This window comes from Labrus mixtus, chromosome 2, assembly GCF_963584025.1.
Source record: "Labrus mixtus chromosome 2, fLabMix1.1, whole genome shotgun sequence".
Classification (NCBI taxonomy): Eukaryota; Metazoa; Chordata; class Actinopteri; order Labriformes; family Labridae; genus Labrus; species Labrus mixtus.
The window spans coordinates 14,077,444-14,098,265 of record NC_083613.1 but is presented as its reverse complement, the minus strand read 5'-3'; the positions used below and the strand labels follow the sequence as shown (position 1 = coordinate 14,098,265).

The 20,822-nt window shown below is 40.6% G+C and overlaps 3 protein-coding genes and 1 long non-coding RNA gene across 5 annotated transcripts in view; all 4 read right to left on the bottom strand.

The window, feature by feature from the left end:
- Positions 1-20,822, bottom strand: part of LOC132994583 (uncharacterized) — a 106,467-nt gene that overhangs the window by 23,834 nt on the left and 61,811 nt on the right. The window lies entirely within an intron of this gene.
- Positions 80-3,124, bottom strand: LOC132985521 (ecto-ADP-ribosyltransferase 4-like). Its single transcript, XM_061052901.1, has 3 exons — positions 3,033-3,124; positions 2,824-2,908; positions 80-1,436 (listed from the first exon to the last, which is right to left on the bottom strand). Exons 2-3 carry the CDS (start codon positions 2,884-2,886, stop codon positions 702-704), a joined length of 798 nt encoding a protein of 265 aa, XP_060908884.1. The 5' UTR covers positions 2,887-2,908; positions 3,033-3,124; the 3' UTR covers positions 80-701.
- Positions 5,250-6,662, bottom strand: LOC132994029 (ecto-ADP-ribosyltransferase 4-like). The gene is made up of 3 exons (XM_061064103.1): positions 6,503-6,662; positions 6,294-6,378; positions 5,250-5,978 (listed from the first exon to the last, which is right to left on the bottom strand). Exons 2-3 carry the CDS (start codon positions 6,354-6,356, stop codon positions 5,250-5,252), a joined length of 792 nt encoding a protein of 263 aa, XP_060920086.1. The 5' UTR covers positions 6,357-6,378; positions 6,503-6,662.
- Positions 17,334-19,624, bottom strand: LOC132985495 (ecto-ADP-ribosyltransferase 4-like). 2 transcript variants are annotated; one of them, XM_061052899.1, is made up of 3 exons: positions 19,466-19,624; positions 19,238-19,335; positions 17,334-18,218 (listed from the first exon to the last, which is right to left on the bottom strand). In XM_061052899.1, exons 2-3 carry the CDS (start codon positions 19,310-19,312, stop codon positions 17,457-17,459), a joined length of 837 nt encoding a protein of 278 aa, XP_060908882.1. In that variant the 5' UTR covers positions 19,313-19,335; positions 19,466-19,624; the 3' UTR covers positions 17,334-17,456. The 2 variants fall into 2 exon arrangements, with proteins under 2 accessions (XP_060908882.1, XP_060908883.1); XM_061052900.1 differs by having other exon boundaries at positions 19,238-19,332; positions 19,466-19,599.

Sequence of the window (20,822 nt, the reverse complement as noted above, 5' to 3'; positions counted from 1 at the left end):
TTGAGGCGAGGGGTTGTGCTGTCTTTTCTTTATAAAGTCTATGATCTTGAAACTGAGAAATGAGAGCATACAACCAACGTTGTTTTGCGACAAGCAGTTTAATGACCAGTAGCAAGAAACAGTAGTTATTTCAAAAAGGTTAAACAACACATCAACCCTTGAAGCAGGGACATTAGGGGTGGGGGTGAGACAGAAAGGGTGACAAATGATGCCATTTTATTTGCATTTTGAATGTGCACAAGAGGTATTATTCCTCTGCTAGTCTGAAGTGTGTGAAAAAATACATCTAAATCACCTCATTTATCATAACTGTTTTTATTTGTTTTTGATTAATCACTTCCTTAAAGGCCGAATGTGCGACATGTTCAACATAAATATATCAGAAATCAAGTCTATCCTGTGTAAATGTCTCTCTGAGTCATGACTGTCTACAACAACATGGTGATCAAAGTCAGAAAGAGTGGGATGCTGGTAGTCTAGTGGTTAGAGCGCGCCCCATGTTCGGAGGCTTGACCTTCGAGGGTGGGTGGTCCGGGTTCGAAGCATCCGCCTGAAGCTCCTGTCCCATATGTCGTTCCCCACTCTCTCTCTCCCTGGTGTCTGGCTCTGCCCACTGTCCTATCTCTAAAACAGAGGCAAGTAAAGCCCCAAAATAAATCTTTAAAACAAAGTCAGAAAGAGTAAAGATGGCTACAGAGGACTCATGGAAACGCAGCTTTACAGTTCAGTCTGCTTCTCAAGCCTGCACTCTCCAGCCAATAGATGACTTCACAGTCGTGCAGTTCCCCGTAATTAAGCGGGCCGAGAACTTTCTTAGTTACCATGAACATTTCATACGGTGGGATGAGCACTTCAGCTTCTCGGTCACCAAAAACTGAATAGTCCCGCAGATAAGCTCCAGCACAGGTCTTGATTTTAAAGCAGGTCTCACTACCAAACTTTAATAAGTTGTTGTAGTAAGAGCTGGAGGCAAAGGAACCAAAGCGAATGATTTGTCCGACATCGCCAGAAAACAAATTTCCTGTGCGTCTGTAAGTTGTGTGACATTTGGAATTGCTATTCAAGATCTGTATGGCAGATGTCAGAAGAAAATGTAAGGAATGGAACTGAAATGAGGAGCTGTAGTCGCTCGCTTTTGTTCTGACTGCTGTGTTGAAACTATGATAAATAGTATTATTAGTATAAACACAGATTGCATGTATGTGGTCTTTGGTCAGAGCCTTGTCAGCCTCCTTTGGTTTCTTCTCAGCACACTCTGCTGCCTCATTCCAGGCGAATTCAAATTTTCTTTTTCTAATTTCTTTGTTAAAGTAGTAGGTCTTGACTTTTTCCATCATTTTTTCCTGGCAGCCAAAGTACATGTCATCAACCGAATCTTCAACCATACCCAACGGGATGGCCTGTTTTTTCTCTCGGAGAGTGAAGTTGAAACGGATCTGAGGAGAGACAAAGAAAATAATGAAGGGCAAGGTCGTTCAACTGCAGCGGCCATATCCATAAAGCTATAGTACAAAGAGTTGCTCCGAGTGACGAAATACAGAAATGCAGGTGATGCTGCAGCACGTCCTAAAGTTGGGCAGCTTTAAGGCCATGAGCTTATAAAGATTATTATTATTATTATTATTATTCTTTCTTCCTCGGACAGATGTTAAAGTTCCTTTATTCATGAGATAACAAAACAAGTGAAACAGTGACACAAAGGACAACACGGGGCAATACTTTTACAGGCATACAAATAGTCAATTGCCAAAGCAATGGAGGACCCAAGAATGTGAGAATGAAAGCAAAAGAAAAATAACATTGCAAGTCTATAAACACAAATGCATAGCCTACAGGCACATAACAAGCAAAACATGCTAACATCAATCTCCCCACACAACCACACACAACCACACACACACACACACGTACACACAGACACACACACACATACACACACACACACACACACACACACACACACACACACACTCATTCTCAATACCCCAGGGCACATATTAGAAGACGGTGAGACACAGATGCAATCATCACAAGTCCATTTGGACATACACACGATAATAAGGCAAAACAGTTGTTTGAGTGGCCTCATGTTGTTATATTTTTGTTTTTTTTATTATGCACGCAGCAGCGCATGTCAGTAATATATCAGCTGGAGGAGAGAGAGGAGGCCTATGCTGCCCTTCCTGTCATTTTTACACTGCAAGCATGCATCACTGACATGATCAATCAACTTCTGACCAATCACAGATGCCGCCCCGGCAAGTGCTGCAGAGTCGGAAGTGAGTAAAAAAAAATTTGAGTCGGGAGCCAGTAAGAGGAAATAAACTAAAACATGAAGAGACTTGTGCTTTACTTGAAGGTGGGTATGTAGAATACTTTTGCAAAGCTTTGTCAGCATTAAAACATCACCTGCACAAGTGGCTAGATAGATAGATAGATAGATAGATAGATAGATAAATAGATAGATAGATAGATAGATAGATAGATAGATAGATAAATAGATAGATAGATAGATAGATAGATAGATAGATAGATAGATAGATAGATAGATAAATAGATAGATAGATAGATAGATAGATAGATAGATAAATAGATAGATAGATAGATAGATAGATAGATAGATAGATAGATAGATAAATAGATAGATAGATAGATAGATAGATAGATAGATAGATAAATAGATAGATAGATAGATAGATAGATAGATAGATAGATAGATAGATAGATAGCAGCAACCAACACTTTACCAGGGCCCTCAACCAGTAGGTCTACAATTATAGACACATCACACAGCAGTTGTTCAGGTACAGATGCTCAACTCACCGTCATGAAGTCTGCAGGCAGCATCCAGCCGCAGAGTAAGAAGAATGAAATGAAGGTCAGCATGTTTCTCTGAAGTGTTAAGACTCTACAAACACACAAAACAACAAGTCAATAAAATGACCTTCACTTTAGTTTGTAGTGTTGATAAAATCATTGTTGAACTATTGGTTGAATTACAAAAAAGTATGGTACTCAAAAGCTTGACTTACCAGACTTTAGAAAGAGATGATGCTGCAAACTTTGTGAGCTCTTTGAAACAGACGGTTCAATGAGACAACTGGTCCTCAATGGGTCTCCCTTTATATACCTTTGTGACCAGGTGGGTCACAAGTCCTTCGATGCACATGAACAAGTTTGTAGAAATGAGGAGGGTGGACTACATGTGAATGTCTAAAGGTGTGAGTGTGATAGGAAATGAGTGTGGTTTTGTGGTCAATGTTTTTGCTGTGAGCTGCAGAACCAAAGACAGACAACTCTCCGATATGTTTTAACAGAATGAAATGCACACTGCAGCACGTTTTCATTACATGTCAAATGATGAAACTGAGAAATGTCATTGTTGTTTTGAGAAAAGGAAAAAAAAGATGCCATCATGTGTCAAAGAAGTTGGAACAGAGGCAACAAAAAGGCTGAAAAAGTAGTGAGATGCAAAAAGAAGTCACCTGATGCAACAGCTGACAATTCATTTGATTATCTGATAACAGGTGAGTAACATGATGAGGTAACATGTTGGGCGGTAGTAACCCAGACCGTTGGGAACCAGAGGGTTGCCGGCAGAGGCGCTGCTTGTCAACAAGCAAGGCAGTTGAGTGTACTTCCTGGGCACTGCTGATGTGCCCTTGAGCAAGGCACTGAACCCCCCCCCCCCCTCTCTTTGTTATAGAGAGACATGCTTCTCACACACATAGGCCCAAATCACACACACACACAAACACACACACAAACATGATCTGTGGACATGCATTAGTGGAGAGATGTCAGAGTAGGTCTGCTACACAGGGAGCCCACCAGAGCTGTTTGGGGTTTAGTTCCTTGCTCAAGGGCGCTGAGGCCAGACCAACTTCCATATGGTGGTATGCACCAATTCTAAATCTCCTCTGATTCACACATTGATTAACTGACTATATTCAATAGTTTGCTGCAATTTTTTCCTATGATGATGAAGGGATGACCCTCCCTACTCTGTCTCTAATTGACTAGTACGTACTAATTGAATGTATGAATGAGTAGTCTCACATGTCACTGTTTATTACAAAGGCCATTTTTCCTCTGCTGGACTGGTCACCTAAAAAAAAACATTTGCGGGGAAAATTAAGAGTATACCCACTTCTTGAGCCACTACTACACCACTGCATAGCAGCCCAACACAGTGTAACCCGCTAATAATTAAGTTCAACGAAGAAGAAGAAGAACGGGACAGAGAAAACAAAAGGGACCATTTAGGGTCGGATCGGTACCCTTGGCACCCCAACAGAAGGGTACCAAAAAAGTATGGCGGTATCCATTCCCAACTTTTGACGGTGGAAACGCCAGTAAATGGGTTCTGTACCGAACCGAACTAAACTGGACTGCTTGGTGGAAACGGGGAGTCTTTTGGATGAACTTGAGGCACAGGGCTCTGCTGTTCTTTCTTTATAAAGTCTATGGTCTTGAAACTGAGAAATGAGAGCACAAAACCAATGTTGTTTTGCAACAAGCAGTTTAATGAATAGAAGCAAGAAACAGTAGTTATTACAAAAAAAATAAACAACACATCAACCATTAAAGCAGGGGCGTCATGCAAGCCAAAAAGCCGGGGGGGGGGGGGGGGGGGGGGGGGTAGATAATAATGCCTTTTTTTGCATTTTGAATGGGTACAAGAGGTATAATTTCTCTGTCATTCTTACAGTCTATGAAAAAAACAACTAAATCATGTGAGATTCTTCTGTTTTGTAGCTTTCATTCACCTTAATCTTTCCCCACCACTCTGAAGTCAAATATTTTAACTGCTGCTGTGGAGTGACCTCACGCAGCAACCTTTGGGTCAAACCAACTAGAGAACACAAATGCAATCTGCAAGAAGGGCCTGCAGAGACTCTTTCTGCTCAGACTGAATACTTTTAATGTTGACGAGACCCTGATGGTTTTATACTACAGATCTTTTAGTGAGTCCATTTTAACCTTTTTGTTTTATCTCATGGTATGGTAACCTTTGTTAGGTGTTGTATACGGCATTAGAAGAAGAATATATTTAACTTAAAACATTTCTGATCAATACTACATATTGTTAAAAAAATCATACGAAGAAATCAAATAAAATCCTGACAGATGTAAAAAACGAAATCTGTGAATGGACATGACACCCCTGCGTTGAAGCAATACATGGTGATAAAAGTAAGAAAGAGTAAAAATGACTGGTTGATTTTCTTTGAGGAGCCACAGAGGACTCATGGAAGCGCAGCTTTACAATTCAGTCTGCTCATCCCACCTGTACTCTCCAGCACATAGACGACTTTACAGTCGTTCAGTTCTCCAAAATTACCCTTACCGAGAACTTTCTCAGTTACTTTGAATATTTCATATGGTGGGATGAGCACTTCTTCTTCTCCATCAATTGCAGAATAGTCCCCCAGATAAGCTCCAGCACAGGTCTTGATTTTAAAGCAGGTCTCACTACCAAAGTCTGTTAAGTTGTTGTAGTAAGAGCTGGAGGCAAAGGAACCAAAGCGAATGATTTGTCCGACATCGCCAGAAAACAAACTTTCTGTGCGTCTGTAAGTTGTGTGACATTTGGAATTGCTATTCAAGATCTGTATGGCAGATGTCAGAAGAAAATGTAAGGAATGGAACTGAAATGAGGAGCTGTAGTCGCTCGCTTCTGTTCTGACTGCTGTGTTGAAAATATCATAAATAGTATTATCAGTATAAACACAGATTGCATGCATGTGGTCTTTGGTCAGAGCCTTGTCAGCCTCCTTTGGTTTCTTCTCAGCACACTCTGCTGCCTCATTCCAGGCGGATTCAAATTTTCTATTTCTAATTTCTTTGTTAAAGTAGTAGGTCTTGACTTTTTCCATCATTTTTTCCTGGCAGCCAAAGTACATGTCATCAACCGAATCTTCAACCATACTCAACGGGATGGTTTTTTTCTCTCGGAGAGGGAAGTTGAAACGGATCTGAGGAGAGACAAAGAAAATAATGAAGGGCAAGGTCGTTCAACTGCAGCGGCTCCTAGTGACGAAATACAGAAGTGCAGGTGATGCTGCAGCAGAATAACTGATGCATTTGACTGCATACACTTAGTTTAATCGAAGCAATTCACCAATAATGTAGATGATTATCTCCATACGTTTTGAGAATCCTACGATCTTAAGCACACATTTGTTCCCAACATTTGTTGTCAAACTTATGGGTGGTAGACATGTTCTTGAAAACAGTTACAGTTAAAATAATTTGAGGATCGCTCTCAGGTTTTTAAATGCTCCACTCACCGCCATGAAGTCTGCAGGCAGCATCCAGCCGCAGAGTAAGAAGAATGAAATGAAGGTCAGCATGTTTCTCTGAAGTGTTAAGACTCTACAAACACACAAAACAACAAGTCAATAAAATGACCTTCACTTTAGTTTGTAGTGTTGATAAAATCATTGTTGAACTATTGGTTGAATTACAAAAAAGTATGGTGCTCAAAAGCTTGACTTACCAGACTTTAGAAAGAGATGATGCTTCAAACTTTGTGAGCTCTTTGAAACAGACGGTTCAATAAGACAACTGGTCCTCAGCACATGACCAGGACCCAATGGGTCTCTCTTTATATACCCTTGTGACCAGGTGGGTCACAAGTCCTCCGACGCACATGAACAGTTTTAGATTTCCAAATGAGGAGGGTGGACTACATGTGAATGTCTAAAGGTGTGAGTGTGATAGGAAATAATTGTGGTTTTGTGGTCAATGTTTTTGCTGTGAGTTGCATGACCAAAAACATGTAGACAGACAACTTTCTGATACTGTATGTTTTAACAGAATGAAATGCACACTACTGCATGTCTTCATTTTTTAAATAGTCACCTTGTGAACTATATGTGCAAGCTGCAAAACGTATCCTATTTAAAAGATTGGAATTTTGTAAATCAAAACAGAATGAGATGTACTGCAAAACATTGGAACCCAAATAGCAGAGAGAAAACATGTCAAATGTTGAAACTGAGAAATGTCATTGTTGTTTTGAGAGAGGAAAAAAAAAGATGCCAGCAACATGTGTCAAAGAAGTAGAAGTAGAATATCAAAGAATATCAGGTAAATGTTTTATCTGATGTTCTTTTATCTTCTTCTGGCTCACCCCAGGGATGTGTCCTTTCACCACTATTATTTGTATTACAAATGACTGTCAATGTCATTACGATGGCAGACACGTAGTCAAGTTTGCAGGTGACTCTGTAGTTGTCAGCAGGAGTCTGACCATGGTCCAGTAGTGGCAGACTTCCCTGAGTAGAGTAAAACGCTCCTTTTAGAAATAAACATCTCTAAAACCAAGGAGGTGATTATTGACTTTTGGAGGAAGCATCCACCTCAATGATTGGACAGGCTGTTGATGTGGTGAATCAACTTAAATACTTGGGTACAATCGTTGACAAAAACCTCACATTTGAAGCCAACACAGATGCTGTTTGTGCAAAGGCACATCAGCATATTCACTTTTTATCAAAAACTGAGGAATTTTAATGTTGATTGTGTTTTTATAAGAATGTTTTATTCTTGTTTTATTGAGTCTGTTTTTACCTTCTCTTTTATCTGCGGGTCTGTCAACTTGAAAAATAGGAAGAGGTTAGAGCAAATCGTGAGAATGTGCAGTAAAATAGCTGGCTCTTGTTTTGATGATTTCGCCCTCTTATACAGAGTCAGAGCAACAAGCTGCTACCATTTTGTCATAAACAAAAAAATATGTGATTCAACATTTGATATGTTTCCTTATTTTTAATTCATGGGGCTTCAGTGTTTTGCTAATCAATACGGGGGGGGGGGGGGGGGGGGGTTATTGATAGGAAAAGTGCAGCAGAGGAAAATATCTTGAACCAGTGGCACCCACAGAGTGCTTCACACATTCACAGCCTCTCCCTCTCTTTCACACGTTTAACAACACGTGTGACATCATTCATCGTCAAGCTCCTTTGTTGTCACACAAGGTGAGAGTTTTGTGGAACATGTTGATCTTCTTCTTTGTCCCATCAGCCAAATTTAGTGACTTTAAATTCTTGATATCTTTTTCATGTTTTTAACGCCGAGTTGCGATGCGTCTCAGCTCAGTCCAAGCTCCGTCAGTCCGGAGTCCTTTGCAGCAGATATGCAAGGCCCAGATGCCAGAGCACAGTGCATCAATTTACCACGGAGCAGATCAAGCGGGACAGGAAGTCAGACCCCGAAACAACATTAAAACATCGGGTTTACTTTCAGATTAAAACACTCGGTTTTGAAGGTTAAGAACAATGACCTTATGTGTTTTTGTGTAAAATTACCGTGGGAATTTCTTTGTCTCTGCGCTCTAGCTGTCCGGCTGTGCTGCGCTCTGAGAACGCAGCCTGTGGGTGTTGACGGACGAGGGTGCGTGGAGCTGTAACGGAGCCAACATGCATTGCACATGTATCTGGTGGAAGTTCTGGGTAATGCTAGTTCAACAGAATCAAAATATCAACAAAAAGAGTGGAGAGGTGGCACGCCGGTTGCCTAGTGGTTAATTTGCACACTACTGAACAGAGGCTGTTGCTTGGGTTTGATTTTCACCTGTGGCTCCTTTCCCGCATGTCATTCCTCACTCTCTCTCCCTGATTTCCCACTCTGTCCTCTGTCCTGTCTCTCTAATTAAGAGTAGTACAAAAGTACATCTTCATTAACAAAGGTGTGGAGAAGAACATACTGTAACTGAAAACATTGTTAGTCTTACCGTTATAGGGCTCAACAGTGTGCTTCCGGAAGTAAACATCTCGTTCATTTTCGCAATAGAAGATTTGTTTATTAGCCATTATGTCATAACCATCCAACGTAGGTATATGGCGATGGTATATGGAGACACAAGGTCACATGATATCCACTTCGTTTTAAGAAAACAAGATTTATAAGAGATATCGGGAAAAGAACTAAGCTAATAGCATCACAGCGACGTCTCTGATTGGTTGAGCTTGCTGTTACCATGGCAATTTTTCCCGCAAATCGGAGCCATATGCGAACAGATAAGTTTTGCTAGCAGGCTAGCTAAGACGATATGTACTGATAACCCTGTCATGAATGTAGTTTATATTTTCCAAAAGACAAACTACAAGATAGTACAACACTTGTATTAACAGTATAAACACTATAACAACGATAAAAGTTACTTTTAAGAAGAAACGATATCATTCACAATGGATTGTGGGATGGGTAGTTCCTTGGCTCCGGCGAAAATGATGAACACAGTCTTGTACCTTTGCCTTTTTTTCTGTTTTTTGATGCCGTTTTGGTGCCGAATTAAATGCAATATAAGCTTCAATCATAGGGCTTTTGTCTGATTTGATATTTGCCTGGAACCAAGACAGTCAGCTACCCCAATACCTGTGACTATAATACATTTCAGCGCAAAAATCGCAAGTCCAAATATCGCTTGGCCATCTGCACCCGAAGCCACAAACCTTGAAACAAATTACAGCTGTGATGCTGTGTGATAGTCGTAAGTCAAGGTAACCAACTGTGCAGGAATATTTACTCACCAACAGACTATTTAGATTAAAATAAAATACAAACTGTGAACATTTCTCACAATGATTGTTTCTTTATGAATAAGTGTTTGGTGAATCACCTTTTGGGTGGAAGTGTGTTATTTCTCTGAAGCTGCTGGAGGTGTTAAGTCTGTGGTCGAGTCGGTCAACACAACTTTGTTTCCCATGAGCAGCCCCGACTTCAAAGAAACAAGTGTCTCACTTATTTTTTCACTTGGGTATTCATTTTCACCAGACAGACCGTATGTTTTTACATAAAGGTATGGTAGAGAGTGGATTTTTGTTGCACAGGCCTTAATCATCTTTGCAATGAGTGTTTTCAAAGATAGAGTCAGCAGCTTTTTCCTACAAAATAAAATACAGACTTAGGCCGTGTTCACACTTGACTTCTTTTTTCAACTGCCAGCGCCTTTTTTTACATACAAGCCTATGGAAAAATGAAAAAGGATGACGCCTTTTTAAAAAGCAGACGCCTTTTCAAAAAGCGCTGCGCCCGATGCCTTTTTCAGTTGAATTAGATCAACTTTTCAGCGCTGGGTGACGTCAAGCGCCTTTCTGACAGCTGACCAATCAGGACAAGTAGTAACCTACGTCCCTAGTTACCGGTGCCCAAAAACGGCAAACTTCCACCAGATATGTGTGCATTGCGTGTCCGCTCCGGTCCGTTATGGGACCGTGCATCCTCATCCGTCAACACCCACCGGCTGCGTTCTCAGTCCGCAGCACGGAGAGCACAGCCGGACAGCTGGAGTACGGAGAAAAAGGAATTTCCGCGGTAATTTAACAGATTATACAATGATCGTGGTATAAAACTCAATAAAAACCTTATAAACACATAAACACACAAACAAACGGTCGTTTTTCTGAACCGTCAAAACGGAGAGTTTTATTCTGAAAATAAACCGGATGTTTTAATGTTGTATCGGTGTCTGACTTCCCGTCCCGTTTGTTCTTTTCTGTGCTAATTGATGCGTTGTGCTCCGGCCGGCTCTGGCGCGGTTGCACCGCAGACTAGATCCCGTTGTTAAGGTTACAGAACACTCGCACATAAGCGCTCAAAAGGCGCTGAAAGCGCTTTTTTTCTGAAAAAAGAAGTCCAGTGTGAACACGGCCTTAGGCTATTGGTGATTGACTTCAGAAGGAAGAAAACAACGCCACCACTACCACTGTGTATTCTGAGAGAGGATGTGTCTGTGGTGGAGGAGTACAAGTAACGGGTGTCAACATAGATGACAGACTGAACTGGAAGGCCAACACTCAGACTGTGTACAAGAAGGGGATGAGCAGACTCTAGCTGTCACAAGCTGTCACAAGGACAGATACAGGAAATCTTTCCTACCAAAGGCCATAACCCTTTACAACAGCTCACCTTTTGCGAGCAGAGAAATGTCATCATCATGATAATATCTGTCTCTCCATACTGTAATCTGTTCTGCTCATGCTACTTGTAAAATTGACACACTATCCTTACATTTAAGTTAACGACATTGTCTGACTCATCATTATAGTGAATAGTTTCAACTGATAACGTATCTACACTCCTGCACTTTAACATATATATCTTTGATTGCACAACCACGAATTTGCACAGCTCTGGGTAACCCCCTATGTAGTGGCTTGATCTTGCTTTTCGAAAGTTTGAGCCACTGAGGGGCTGATAGCCTACCGTACTTAATTGACACGTTGTTTCCGTGTTTCGTGGCAATAATTCAATCAACTCTGTGCTGTCACACTCAAACGGGTTTATCTGAATCGTTCATTTACAATACATATTCTGGTCGTTTACATACACTTATTCCATTATAACTTGAATGTAAAACAAAGCCAGGATAAATGTTCCATTCATGATACATTTTAACAGCGGTCAAAAACTGTGTGCCTCTCACGGTGGGCTGCTCACCTGTCCGTGATTAACTCTTCTTCTACTTGTAACCTTCCCAACACCAAAGTGAATGTGCCCCCTACTGTGACCACAAGGAACTACCACAGAGCACACATACATACTGAACACACAAATGGCTCTAACACCCTATATCGTTATTGCATATTTACCACTGTCGTCATTGTTTTTGCAAACTTACATCTCTTACCTCCAGCAAGTATTTTTACATTCAGTTGACAAGCCTAAATAAATGTTGTATTTCATTTTTCATTGTTTTAAACCAGTAGGAGTGTTAAGTTAAATCCTTGATGTATAAATCTCTTCCTATTCTTATTTTTTATATTTTAAGTGCTTATTTACTATGTGTCTATTCTTATATTGTTTTATTTGCTCTGATAACATGCTGTTGTAACACCACAATTTCCCAGTTTGGGATCAATAAAGTAACAATAAGTGACTCGGGACGTTTCTGGGCGGGGAGCTTGTGTGTTTTCTCCAGCCAATGACAGACAGGTGAGTTTACTGCTGCATTAATGTGGCGTCGGACACATCGGAAAAACGAGTTTCCGAGTTGTAAAATGCACGTGAACACCTGCTCAAGTCGCAACAACAAGTAGGAAACTTGGAACAGAATTAGGTGCCCCATTCAAATCTTTCCTTGATTTTTCACCAATCCTTATATCTAGAAGTTGGCACCTGGAACCAAGACAGCCAGCTATCCCACTACTCGTGACTATAATACATTTAATTTGGCACCGAAACGGCATTAAAAATGTCAAAACAAAACAAACAAAATGACCCCTCACTCAATCACTTCTAGGTCACTTCCTGCATTTGGTACATATCATTTTGTTGAATAAAAATGCAAAAAATGTTTTTTAAAATGTAAATTTGTATCAAATGTTGTAAAAGTGTTTCACACTTTGTGATTTTGCTTTGCACTTCCCAGCCACCGTAATTTTGTGTATATAATGCTACAAAACATATGTGACCGGTCAAACCACCTGTCAATCTTAATGTCATTTTGACTAAACTAGCCAATCTAAAATTAGTCCCGCCCACTCTTCCCCGTCTCTGAGCAGAATCTCGCGAGAGTAGTTCTTCTTGGATCCATATGGAGTGATGGTGCGGTGACGGAGCGGGACACACGCAAAAACCAAGGCTATGACCCAGGACTATTAAAATGGGTTAAAAAGTAATTCAGAAATGTTTGTTGTTAATATGTTGAAAAGAATGAGTTTGTGTGATTTTTAGAAACTAAAGGCCCACCACAGTGGTTAATCACAGACTGTAAATATGATTATCCCACGTTATGATGAATGTTATACTCCACATAAATGTTGACATTAAAAAACAAACTTTGTGTATTTATTATGTGCAAGTCTGTTTCAACAATAATGTCTTAAGTTATTGCTATTTTTAAGAGAAAGTTAAACATGTTCTGTACAAAAGCACAGAGAGTTCAGGACCTGTTAACTATTTAAATAATTGAAGTAGTATTTGTTTCATGTTAAGATGTATGTGAACAAGTTGGACTGACATACGTGTTAACACATTTTTCCTGTAAATAGTTTTCCTCTGTGATCCAGATAGGCTGAACCAGTGGATGCTCGACATGAGAAGACAGAACTGGACTCCTAACAAAACCTCTCGTCTGTGCAGTGAACACTTTGAAAGCTGTCACCTTGGCACTGACTCCAGGGTACAGAGATCTTTTTAATCTTATTATTAACAAAGAAACTTATTGATTTTAAACTGATGAAGTACTATAGTATCCACAATAAAATGCTTAATGTCATCTGTGGCAATTGTATGTGGAATATCATTCTGTGAGTGAGGGAGCTGAAAATTGCATGATTACAATCTGGTAATAAAAAGAATAATTTCAATGTTGATTACCTAATACTGTACCTTTTGTTGTCTGGGTAGTACACTGTAGAATTTATAAATGCAGTCTTACACACAAATGGTTAAAGAAAATGCACAAATTTAATGGATAACTGCTATTTTCTGTCTAAATTATTTTTTCCTTTTTGTTTTGACATTTTAATAGCGGAGGACATGTCTGAAGAACACTGCTGTGTCTACCATTTTCATCTTCTTTGAGGACAAAAACCAAGGGCCAGGAGGAAAATGCTTGGTGGTAAGTACAAATGAGGTAAGTGACAAGGGCATAATTGTTTTAAGTAGTGGTGAGGAGGTTGCAGATGTAGATGATGGTAGCAGTGTCGTAAATCTCATTGATGATCAGAGCAACCTCAACAAGCCTTTGTTGCTCAAGATGGCATGAATGATGATGATATTACGCTGACAGCAAATGCAGGGGAAGATGTTGGTCTAGGTAGCAGCCATCAACGCAAAAAAATCAGAGCAAAAATTGGGCAGCCTTACATCACTCATGCATTAGGCCAAAACAGCTTAGTAGCTTATCTCAGGGCGATCACTCTTTCTCACTCTCGTATTCCTCATTCTCTTACTTCTCATGCTGCAGAAGTAAGGCTGTGTGCAGCTCAAAAAAAGCTGAGATTGAAAAGCCAGCACACAAGAAGATCGAAGGCAAACGTTTCTTCCATGAAAGGTTTACTTGAAGTGCTTCAGAAGAAACTTCTAATTTCATCTGAATGATGCCTCTCTTCTATCTGGTCTTGAAGATGTTCCCAGATAGATCTTTCAAACAAATCGCTACAACACTGCACAGCTAGTCTCCAAAGTCCCTACGACTATGTCAGAGAGAAGTTTCTTTTGGCTTTGCCTCATCCACAAACCATAACAAAATGGTGACTAGCATCTCTGCAGATCCTGGATTTACTGTTGCTTCTTTCACAGCTCTAAAAAGTCATGTTTCTGATCAGAAGGGATTAGGTAAGGACACAGTTTGCTCATTTATGATGGATGATTCAAAAGCAGACTGAGTTTGGGGGGCACCAAATTCACGTTTGTCATGTTGACATCAGGGCTGGTGAAATTGAAAATGATATTGCAACACAAGCATTGGTCCTCATTGTTGTTGCAATTAATGCGTCTTGGAAGATTCCCTTTGCTTACTTCCTGATCTACAGCATGACGGGACGAGAGAGCAAACATCATCCGAGAGAGCTTAATTAGGCTTCCTGCGATCAGTGTTAGGGTTGTGTCATTGACATGTGATGGACCATCTCAAAACTTGGTGCCAATTTGGACCTCATGGACATGAGATATTTATTTTCCATGCTGAAGATAAGCAAGTGCACGTCGTCTCAAGGGGAACGAAATCTTGAATGTACAGAGCTGAAATTAAAACAACAATTGAACTCGGGGCCTGAGTTCTTACTGAAATGAACGCCACTGATTACGTAGATGATTATCAGTTGGAGTCTGCATGAACGGGGCCCAAGTTTTCCATTAAAAATATGCTGGGATGCTACTCCAAGACAAACTGAAAATATCATTCTTGAAATTGTACGTAGAGCCTTTACAGAGAAAGCGCAGTTTAAACTTCACGACTTAAAGCCCATGTCAGATAAAAACTGAGCACATGAACGACTGGTCAGTATCTTTTAGAGCCTGCATGAACGGGGCCTAAGATGATGTTGATCTCTTAATCATGATCAGTGATCATTCATTTTAGTTATTATGTACATCGTTTGTATTACAGAGTTCATCAACACATGTTTGGATTTTAGGGTTTGATTAAAATGTGAGTTACTTATTTTGGACTTGATTGTTAATTTTGCTGTGGGGAAAGTGTTACTGTTACCTCGTTGTTATATGGTAGATAAATCTGTGGAGTTCATAGTTAAAGTTTTGGAGTTAAGAGTGGGGTTGTTTAACAGACTATTCCTATATTTCCTGATTTATTTTGTTGTTAATTTTGTCCCCTTTGCTCACCCTCAGGTTCAGTAACTGTACATATGTTTTCCATTGTTGTGGTGTTTTTTCTTTTCATTTCTACATGTCCCGTGCTGTATAGTTTCTTGTACGTTTGTCCCGTGTTATATGTTCCTACTCTCGGCCTGCACCTTGTCGTGGTGAGTGGGCTTTCAACCAAGACAGGCCATACTGCATGTTTAAAACCAGAGTTTTAACCTCTCATTTTCTCTCTCATGTCGGATGTAGGACACTAGGGAGTTGTGTTTCAACAACCTCGCAAGTGTGACTTTTTATTTTTTATTTTGATATACTTTATTAATCCCCTGAGGGAAATTCTGGTTTACACTTTAGAGACATGCACCTCACACACAAAGGCCCGAATATTATGAATGAAAAAACTGAGAGATAAGATATTTTTTCAGTAATTTTCATTCAACACCAGAATGTCACTTCACTGATGTTTGCTTGTGTTTAGAGGAGAATCTGTCTCCTTACACCGCTGTACGATGAATGTCTTCACTCATACGGACAGTTTTATGTATTTTATAGTCCATAGTACTGCTGTTTAGGAAGTAAAGGGCAAGAAATTCTTCATCATCAGAGCATCAGTGGGGGCTAATTAGCTACATTAGCTCGTTAACGTTACCTGGTGATTGTATCAGGATCACAGTCTGCTGTCACTGTCAGTGTTCTGAGGCAGTGATGTTCATTAAAGTCAGGAATATTTAGATCAAGTTCACACAATCTTTGATGTCAGGATGAGGAGGAGTCGGTTCTTTTGTTCCCTCACAGGGACAGCGGAGCGTCTCTTGGGTTTTCTGTCTCAGATTAAATGTTGTGGAAGAACAACCCGGGCTTGTCTCCTCGTCCGTTAGTAAGTGTTATCACATTCAACAACAACTTTACTTCATTTGAAAAATGTAAAAATAAAACTGATGAAGACACATAAGTGGAAACTGAGCCCAAGAACTTCTCAGTGGTAGAGAGCTTTTCTTGCTCTCAGGTGGGCAGTGTGATGTGACATGATAGCTATGACTAGCTGTGTGATCTTAAACTCAACATTAATTGCAGAAACAGCTAAGAGGCTAATAAAGTTAAAGTATAATAGAGTTTATTTCTGTGGAGGAAGGCTAACTTTAACCTTGGTAGTTACAAAGATCCCCATTTTTCCCCTTACTAATGTAAGTCAAGAAACCAACTCCCTGCAAACAGTTGAAAAGCCATGCAGTCAGCTTTAAACCGCAGCCCGTGTGCTTGACATGTTTTAGTGGGCTGTAGCTTGCAGGTTATTGTCTTTCTCATGTGCATGAGGCAGGGTTTTGCTGTGAGCATTCTGTGGTTGTTAAAGGAAGTGAGGTGGCTTTTTACCAGACAAGTGATGACACAGTTCCCACCTGTGTGCAGTTAACCCTTTTGAAACAAACTCATCTGCACGCTATCACTGTGAGATACGTGCAAGCTTTCTGTGCACAACAGATATGAGGGATTCCATGGGTGACGATATAGAAGAACATCATCAAGGCCCACTGACAACCTAGTGTTTTTTTCCCAGCAAAAAAAAAGACAAGTGCTGGCTGTGCACTCGGGAGTGTTTGCATGAAGTGTTTGTGTGCTGAGAAGAATAAGAGCTGCACGTCCCTCATGTCCCTATGACAATGTCCGCTGTATTACTAATAGACCTGTGACCGTCCTCTGGCTCGGTCACCTCAATTCCAGTGCAGCAGAGTTCAGATCCAGCCTCAGAAACCCACTTGTCATCACATCCTACATTCTTCTATCACCACCACCACCAGGGGTCTAGACTCCAGGGGGAGGGGGTGTATCCTATCCTGCTGTTGGCCCTGCTACCCCTCTGAGTGCATGAAGTCATCATGACCACTAATTACACATTTATCTTTTCCTAAACTGTTAATAATTAACTCTTACTTAAGTCTCTCCTGATTGACAGATCATGCTTCTTGAGACGGTCCCTCTATGTCGACCTGCTGCTCTGTGGGGAGAGAGGGAGAGACCTGCTTAAGGTCATGTTATGTAAAATACAATTCAAAGAACACATGTTGATGTAAATCTTTTAATGTTTTCGCTGTGCTTCAACATCAAGGTAAACATTAGTCACTTTCCTTTTATACGTACAAATATATGGGAAGTAAAATGAATGCACTTGAAATTCTGTTTGAGAATCACTCATCTACTTTTGCAGCTTTGCAGTTAAGATTGCTGTAAATTCCGAGACTCTTCAAGACGTACACGACCTTACAGTCACTCAGTTTTCCTTCATACTTCTGGATCTTCTTCTGGATCTTCTTCTGGATCTTAAACATCTCATAGGGGGGGATAAGCACCTCTTTTTCTTTGTCTTGTAGGCGAGGATATTTTTTCAGGTAAGCACCGTGACAGGTCTGAATTTGGAAGCAGGTCTCGGTACCAAAGTTAGTCAGTTCTGGATTGAGAGAGCTGGAGGCAAACGAACCAAACCGAATCATTTGGTTGGGTTTGCCAGTGAACTGGGTGCCGGATCTGCGGTAACTGGTGAGGCATTTTTCATTCTTTTTAAGTATCTGAATGGCAGATGTAAGCCAGAAATGTAAAGAGTGAAACTGGAAGGTGGTGGTATATTCGGATCTGTTAGTTCGGACTGCAGCGTTGAATCGTTCATACAGTTTTTCTCGTGTTCCAGCTGTGTAGACACAGATAGCTTGAAAATGTTCCTCAGTTAGAGCCTCATCTTGTTTGTCCTGTATGCTCTTGCACCTCTTTACACACTTGTCAGCTGATTGCCATTCCCTTTGGAAGATCCCTTTGTTCTCTTTCTTGAAGTATTTAGTCTTGACCTTGTGACTCATCTGTGCTTGGCAGGAAGCGTACATGTCATCGACAGAATCTTTAACCATGCTCAGCGGGACGGCACCAGCAGGCTCGCGTTGACTGAAGATGTAACCGACCTAGAGGGGAAAGAAAGAAGAAATGTTCACTCTGTAAAAACACAACTCACCATGACTGATGAATACTGAAGAAACTGTTCCATTGTAAGTCCTGGATCAGTCTTTATTACTACTGTCTTTCAAATAACTGGGGTGTGCACACCCCATGTACAGACGCTAAAGTCCTCGAGATCAGACAGCCCGGCCTGTGGCTACTTTCCCGCATGTCATTCCCCTCACACGCTCTCCCCGATTTCTGACTCTAGCCACTGTCCTATCTCTAAAATGAAGGCATAAAAACCCCCAAAACATCTTTAATAAATAAATAAAAAGATAACTAATGATGCAACACTGAAAGTGCTGCAGGTGTTTGCTTGTGCTTGAAGGTGTGAGGTTGATATGTTTTGTTCAGTGAGTGCCAGTATACACAGAGGAAGGGATCCTCTTCATGTGGGTCACAGAGGCTGCAGATTGCAGAGACAAACATTTATCATGGCAGCACTGCATTGTGTATGCATGTGCGCATGTAAATCTCTCCCATTGTTCGCTCGTCTTTGTTTTTAAAGTAGACAAACGAGAGAGAGAGAGAGAGAGAGAGAGAGAGAGAGAGAGTGCATATTGTTGTCAAGCAGCTCTGACAGGCTACAGATGCTCGGGTAGGTGAGGAGAGACTGATCCTTCTCCCCCTCTCATTTTTTTAATTCCTTTTTTTTTGTATTCATCAGATAACACCTCCTGCCTCTCCTTCCCTTTTGTCCTCCAATTTTGCCACTAAATCTTCTCCATTTTTGTGCCAATTGTTCCCAAAGCGGCAACCTCCTGTTCTGTAAATTGAAGCCATCACTGAAGCAGTTTCAAAATTAACACTGACGATTAAAGTCTGCAAGAACTCCTAACAGCGAATTACTGATCTTACTCTAGGAAGTAGTTTGTCTCATGTTCTTATCTCGAAATTAAGATTATTCTATTAAATCTAGTTTAATGGATTTCTAGAGATTCTCGAGAGGTTCAAATTTAACAAGTTTGAACAAACCACTCACCTTGTTGGAGCCCGCAGGCTGCATCCAGAGAAGCAGCAACAGAGGAGCCAAAAGGTGGAGGACGAACTTATTCATCACTGCAGTTAGGCAAACAGCTTCTAAAAGAACACACACACACACACACACACACACACACACAGACACACACACATATCAGCCATTATGATTGAATAATGTCATGAAATCAATTTTCTTTTAAAAGTTTTTCTGTCGTGAAAAATTACTCACCGGTCTACAAAAGAAGAAGCAGCCCTCGGTTCCAAACCAGAGAATGAGCTGTGATCTAAATTACACGACGTACTCTGGTCCCAAACAGGTCGACGTATACGAAAACCACACACATACACAGAGAGAGACAGGGTTAAAACATGCATGTTCACACATACTGAGTACAAATGTAGTCGTGAGTGAGTGCTTGTAACATTGTGGGTCCCGAGGTGAGCGTATTGTTTCCTTTCAAGGAAATGAGGTTTCACTTTTACCATACGCACAATGTGTTCAGCTAACGGCTTCCCAGATGAACTCGATGTGTAACAAACCTGAAGCTCAATATGTGACTCATGAACCAACTATTACTACAGCAAGCAAGGAGAAATATTTATTTTAAGAAAATAGTGGCACATAATCGTATTATTCAAAGATCAAGATTTCTAACCCAAAGATAAGTTTCATCTATGTTGGACCAAAGTTAAAGGAGATCTTTTAAACTCGCTTTCACCATTAATGATGTCAGTCTGGGACGCCTGTTGAGAAGCTTTGTGAGATGTGTAGCTCAAAAAACCTCCTTATTAATCTGATGCTGGAGTCAGGAAAAAACCCTAATTGTCAGCCTCTGCCTGAAACGCTTCATTTCAGCTGCTGTCTCTTTTTGTGTTTGTTTTTGTCGTCTCTTGCATGATGTACACTTGTCTTTATTTCAAGATGGGACAGTGGATGAAGTCAGAAATTGGGGAGAGAGAGAGAGTGGGGAATGACATGCAGGAGAGTCTGGACGACCTTTGAACTGGGAGTTTGTATTGTTGTTTTTTTATCCTTGTAAAGCTGAATCTCCCGTCTAAACAACATATGTACCTTTTTAGTTTCTCAAAGATTATTGTAAAAGAAAGCAGGAGGATATCTTATGGAAAGAAAATACTACTTAAACATGTACAGGAAGAGTACGCCAAGCAGTCAATTTTAAAAAGAAACCCAGAAACAAAACCTGATTTGCTGTGAGAAGCGACAAGCAGTAAAACCACGTGTGAAATGACGGAAGTGGTCAGAGTGATATGTTCGTGAGAAATGTTGAGGTATGTGAGCACACAACAAATGTCCTCCTTCTAAGTTAAGATTCTGGTCCTGAATGGTCTGGATTTGTTTGGACCAGAGAAGGTAGGTGGTTGTTTTGGACGCCCCTCGGTTTGTCAGATATGAGAGCAGTTATCAGGTCAAACCAACAGGTGTTGCAGCGATGGAAGCGGGCAAGAGAACTGGTTCAGATAGAAGTGATTGTACCCGACCTAAAAAGCCTCTGCATGTTTCTAATAAGCTCCACGAGCAGAAACGTGCTCAAACTAGGATCAATATTGGAGATGCTTTTGAAAAA